Source organism: Haliotis rubra, unplaced genomic scaffold, assembly GCF_003918875.1.
Source record: "Haliotis rubra isolate DU_JTF1 unplaced genomic scaffold, ASM391887v1 Scf33, whole genome shotgun sequence".
In the NCBI taxonomy this organism is placed as follows: domain Eukaryota; kingdom Metazoa; phylum Mollusca; class Gastropoda; order Lepetellida; family Haliotidae; genus Haliotis; species Haliotis rubra.
The window spans coordinates 2,806,017-2,812,263 of record NW_025767002.1 but is presented as its reverse complement, the minus strand read 5'-3'; the positions used below and the strand labels follow the sequence as shown (position 1 = coordinate 2,812,263).

General features: G+C 40.2%; 1 protein-coding gene across 1 annotated transcript; it reads right to left on the bottom strand.

The window, feature by feature from the left end:
• Positions 1-2,648: 2,648 nt before the first annotated feature.
• Positions 2,649-4,080, bottom strand: LOC124284118. Its single transcript, XM_046720178.1, has one exon. The coding sequence runs from the start codon at positions 3,967-3,969 to the stop codon at positions 2,713-2,715; it is 1,257 nt and encodes a 418-aa protein (XP_046576134.1). The 5' UTR covers positions 3,970-4,080; the 3' UTR covers positions 2,649-2,712.
• Positions 4,081-6,247: the final 2,167 nt, after the last annotated feature.

The window sequence follows — 6,247 nt, the reverse complement described above, 5'->3', positions numbered from 1 at the left end:
GCATCAGTCATGCTATGTTGTCCTTCTACACTGACAAGATACGTCTGAAGGGGTACTCCGAGCAGTGTAAAACCCTGTGACAATCACTCGCTCAGGCAGTCCTTGACTGACTGTCTGAGTTTGGTTTTACGCCGCTTTTAGCAATATTCGAGCAACACCACGGCAGGGGACACCAGAAATGGGCTTCACACATTGTGCCCATGTGGGGATTCGAACCCGGGTCTTCGGCGTGACGAGCCAACGTTTTAACCATTAGGCTACCCCACCGCCCCGGCAGTCTTTGAAGTGGCGATATGGTCATGGTATCTATAGAAACCAAGAAATTGTAACAGTGTTTGATAATCCTCAATTTATCTAATGAAGTTAGTGTCAGTGTGGATGAAATAATCTGTGACTTGAATGTCTCTCACTGTTCTTCAATGTTTCTGACAATGTTGAACAACGTGCACTTTATTTGATTTTTAGAGTGTCACCATGTTACTGTATACTGCAGTATCGTTTTCTAACGATATCTATTGCAATTGTTGTTTGTGTGTTCCAAGGTATTGTTGCAAAATATTTAACAAGTCTCATTTGAGTCATTCAGCCTAAAATGTACGAAGAAATTTAGCAACAAATGATGGGTCCTTCTGAAATTGACTGCGGATATGCAAAAGTGATTTTTCTGTCATTGTTATCTTCTGTGTCTCCATGACTACAAGATGGTAGCAAATGATCATACTGACTTTGACATTGTAATCATTTCATAATTAGTTGGGGCAGTGGGGTAGCCTAGTGGTTGAAGCATTCGTTCGTCATGCCGAAGACCCAGGTTCGATTCCCCACATGGGTACAATGTGTGAAGCCTATTTCTGGTTTTCCCTGCTGTGATATTACTGAAAGCAGCATAAAACCAAACTCACTCACTCATGATTAGTATGTACAAAATAGGATCTGCATGTGCAGTCACTGTCAACCTCTGTCCACCACCTCGCTCCTAATACATCACAACACAGTAATGCAATATATTACAATATGGTTTTCAAATACACAACACTACCAATCAGGTTAATATGTAAAATTACCAGACCTGGTGACAAAAGCAAGTTTTGCTTATATGACAATGAAATGTCAATTCTTGCGGGCCAGTGTATAATGTTTATATCGATTATCGAGGCAAAGCTCGTGAGGATTGTACAGGAAGGCAAGCGTTTCAGTGGTATTCAATATATATTGTTTACTGATAAACCCCTGCTTAGTAAAAGAGATAGTGATTTGCCTGGAAGAGGAAGAGGAATATTTGATTTGATTTACACATTAAAAAGGATTGAGGATTTATTAAGTTGGATTTTTATTTTTGAATATTTTGGGAGTATATTTATTCGTTATTCCGGGATCAAAATATGAATATGAATGTTCAGCTTTCATAGAAATGGGCCTTCAATGGTCTGGTGAGCACATATCCTGAAATTGAGGGTTATGTGATGTTTTTCAAGGTCAAACAATGAAAAGCAACATATATTTGTAGCAAAGTGTTACATTGATGTGTCTTGGTTCTTTTTATTGGCAGCTAGGGATGGGTTACTATTGGGTGAATGAGTGAGTGAGCGAGTTTAGTTGTACACCGCTTGTAGCAATATTCCAACAATATCATGGCGGGGGACATAAGAAATGGGCTGCTACCATTGGAGGTTTATAGTGTATCACACAATTTTATGACACACAAGGCTGCAATGTGATATATTTATTGTATATATATATTTTGACTGCACATGGAACCATATCACTTATATTAAGAAAAGATAAGTAATCAATCACAGAATATACTGAGAACATAAATGATGTGATAATGAGCAAGAACGAACCTCAATTTACCCATCTATCGGTAATACTGCCCACACTCACTCATTGGCAAACAGGTAGACTAACAACCAGTCACTGAAATGAACATAAATTACAATAAAAATGTTCACAGTAAAAAAAAAAATATATAATGTAAAGGAGCCCTGAGACTTTCTTCATTTCCTGCAGCTGTGGAAGTCTAGACTTGCGTGGGCTTTCTTGGATATATTTGTTTCAGGATCTGTATGACAGACTAGCAAAACAGGGAGCAGTTCTACAAAGATATCTTAAGAGTTAAGTGCTCCACACCTTGTGAAATGTTTACATATCTCTTATGTATTTGGGGTTATCAGTGATGCCAAGATTTATCAACCTGATAAGATTTCATTAAACCCGGGTCATGTGGGTTGATTGTCAGCAAACCTTGATTTTCGTAAGCAGTAAATCTCGTCTGGATTGTTGTAATTCTAACCTGGATCTTCATAAGTGTCATGATGTCATAAAGAAAACAATATGGGCAGTAACTTGTGTACCTTATCAGAAAGGGAATAGCCTCTGACTTGGATTAGTTCCTTAATTGACTGTTGTTTAAGTCCATTATAAATGCTCATGGTACGTGTTTGGCATCTGGTACTACCCTGTCGGTAAAGATATATACAGCATTCGAAAAGTAAAACATAATTGCTTTATTCTAACCAACATGACTTCTGTCTTATATTTATATTGAATAGAAAAAATGCAAAGGCTATAAAAACAGAAGGGCCTTCGGAAATTGTATTTTCTATATTTGGAAAAACCCTCATGCACAACGAGACACAGAGAGCAAATAGGATTATATTACAATTTATTCACATTGCAAGAGACTATGTACACAGTAACCCGAATCGTGTTTCAGATATGTCTCAGGTGTTTCACGTCAACATACTTGTCCAGTCTGTCTCCTCGTTTGATTTCATGAAACAACGATTTCGGCATTGTCATTTTCTGCATATTGTCTTGAAACAGTTTTATCAAAATAATATTAAGGCTGGACTGGTCAAACCTGTGACACTTATTATACTCCCTTACCTTAACATTACACTTTAACATTTTGTGCGATCCGTCGGGGCACATACAGTCCGGCGCAAAAGCACATGACACCCACGGTGCGATGATGGCTTCTCTCACAAAACGGTCGTTTGCTAATCCAATAAAGTTAGCCTCAAATTCCCAATACGGCGAGAAATGACAAGAGCGCTCTCCATAATATTCCATCATCTTTGGAGAGAAGTGTTGGCCGAGAGCGCGGATTATTTTTGACACCATTACACCACTGGCTTTAATCTGTTTCAGCAACGGCAGCATGTTTATGTTGGTGAAGCGGGTGGAGGCATCCGCCCACAGGAGGATGTCAGATACGGGTAGGTTTGCCGAGATGATGATAGGCTTCCATGTGTAACACTTAAGGCGCTGAAGACGCTTTGGAAACGACTCAAAAGGAAAATCCCTGACTTCACATTGACAAAGATTTTCCATATTAACCCGCTGCTCGGAGGTCATTCCAAGGTCGTACATGACAAAATGGAAATCGATGTTAGCCATTGCGGGAAACATGACCTCCTGGACATTCTTCAAGAACACAAGAGATTCCATGAAATGGTTATCTGATGTTGCGCTGACCAGTACTACTTTGTGGTGGCGAGTCCGCTTTCTCATATTGCCTATGGCGTCAAGGTACGCCTCTGGTACACGGTACTGGGAATCGATGAACTCCCTCAGATTGGTATGGTTCACACTCTTGACCTGTCCAGTACAATTTGTATCAATGCATGGGTATTCAGGGTTCAGACCGTCTCGACAGCTGCTGGCTCGAGTGACCTTGACCTCGGGGATATCCGTCTGTCGTTCCTTGGTTAATCTTTTCGTGAACATTGTCTCCAAACTGTCCCCCTCGTTGGTTGTGTCATCAACAATGTCTGTATTATCCTTAATGAATTTAAGAGCGGACTTGCGGTCACTTCCTCGTAAGTCGATCAACACGTTGCTGCTTATTGCGCTTCGAAACCTGCTGCACGACAACAGATGAAGCACCTGCCATATTATCATACAAACAGCGAACACAAGGAGGTAGTTGGTTTTGATCTTGACTGTACCCTTAAACAGTTTCATTGTGTGGTACAGGCCTAGCTCAGTCCTCAACAAAGTATTCCTCCTTCCGTGCAGGAAATATTCGCTCTTTTAGCCAGCTTACTGAGATATGGGTTAAACAACTCGTATTAACAATTGAAGCGTGGTTGAATGAAGGTCACGTGATCAGATTATATTGTCCCGAGAAGGCGACGCCCTGTCCGAAATCTTGCTTACAACCTGTCTGACAGCTTTATTTGAGGCACAACAGAACATGTCAACTATGAGTTGTCTGCAATATTGAAAGTTGAATTCATACAATTAAAATGTATTGGTTAACAATGGAAATACGTTTTATGCGAACTGACAGTGGGATTAGTTTTACGGACCGTTGTCTGACCCGAAGTTGTTTATCTAACGACTTAATGGAAGTAATGAGATATTAACTTCAGGATCAGTGTCAAAATAGAGGTAATTTGCCCCCGTCTAATTAGATCAGACGTCTCTGTGATCGGTTGTGCTAATATGTTGATACTACACATAGAAACTGGTACTTCTAACCAGCCACCAACCCAACTCCTCATATTTTTTTACCTTTTTAATTCGACCTCCCGTTCAATTTTCCCTTAACAATCAGTTTTGGTTTTTTGGGTAGTACACCACCACTCCTTCAAAAGTTATATTTTTTGTTCCCCCTCATTTCTTAATAAGTGTACTACCCCCTCGCCGAAATAGCTTAGTTGTGCGACGTTAAATAAAGGAAATAACAATAACAACACTCCTAGACAGGATATTTATGTCCAGAATACTTTAAAGAATTTGATACCGGTATGTGAAGAAAAAACACGTCTTTAATATCAAATCCGTTTTATGAAGTTTGAGAATACCATTTATGCAGATATATGAAACGCACGTTTTAAATAACTGATGCTATTGAATCCTACCTTCTGACTGCTTTTAACAACATCTATAAAGTTATTCCCTTTTGAAGTAGCCTACATGTAAATAAAACTACAGGGGTCCGCCAAGCGATTTACTATAGGATTGAAAGAGGGGTGTGTGATCATAACGTGAGACGTGGAGGGTGAGATAAGAGCAGCGTGGTAGAATTTAGCGAGCGTGGTATGTTAATCGTTTGATTCTACTGAATTGTTTGTAAAAATTGAAACATACAACCGTATGGATAACAACATCTTGTTTATTGCATAAAGCAACGTTTCGATGTAGAATGTATCTCCTATTTCAACACGGCTCCCTTGGGAGCTGCATAAATCGCCTTACACGCATGCTGCGTGTCGTTGGATAGCTGGATCCGGGCGCTACACGGAGAATGTTTCCGTTTGTTTTCATGCAAATTTATAGCCGAGCAATTAAAGTTTCTGTGATTTTAAGCTGTGTGTTTTTCTTCCACGTAGGTCCCTGTGGAAGGAATTTGTTCCACCCAGCCTCCGGTGGAAGTCGCCTACGCCATTGCATTTTGGAAGCCTTCTACTTTGTCGTATCTATGCATGTTATACATTGTTGGAAACCTGAGGAAACGCTCTCTCCTAATATGCAAACGTGAATATTATGCTGCCCATGGTAACCAGTCCAGATTGAAACTCCGACGTGATGTTTTGTGTAATTTTACTGAAGTTCAATTCTTCTGTGATATAGCAATTGTTTCGCCAACATCATGCAGTCATGATATAACGGCTACTACTCTTACAATCACCTCAGAAAATACATTTCTATTGTGCGTTTGAAAGCCATTTAAGGCGTGTTTTAGACAACGTATAATACGCACATGTTACACATTCAGTGGTTGAGCTATATAAGTATTATCTCTCTCATCCTTCTCTGCTGTGGCGATATCCATCCGAATCCTGGGCCGAAATATTTCAGAGACCTTAAAATAATACATTTGAACGTACGCAGTTTGAAAGACAAAACTGATTTACTTGACGCAGAATTTCGATCTTATGACGTTATATGTCTTACTGAAACCTGATTGCATGCAGACATTCGTATTGTTGATATAGCAATACCTGGATATCACCTACCATTCAGGAAAGATAGGCAAACGCGTGGTGGCGGTGTCGCGATCTGTCAAAAGCAACTTACACGCCAAGCATATGGACAACCTTGACACCCCCGGGCTTGAGGCGGTGTGGATACAGATAAAGTGCATGTAAACACCGTTGTTACCTAATCCGTCTATCGAGCAGATAAGAGCGCGGGGTACTGGGATCTGATTGAGGAATCTGTCGGTAACGCCGTCGACCTGAACATGTATACTATCGTTGTCGGTGACTTTAATAAAGACGTCCTTCGGGAAAAT

What these genes read in the sequence shown, in the direction of transcription:
- LOC124284118 (XM_046720178.1), bottom strand. Translation starts at nt 3,969, where the DNA reads ATGAAACTGTTTAAGGGTACAGTCAAGATCAAAACCAACTACCTCCTT.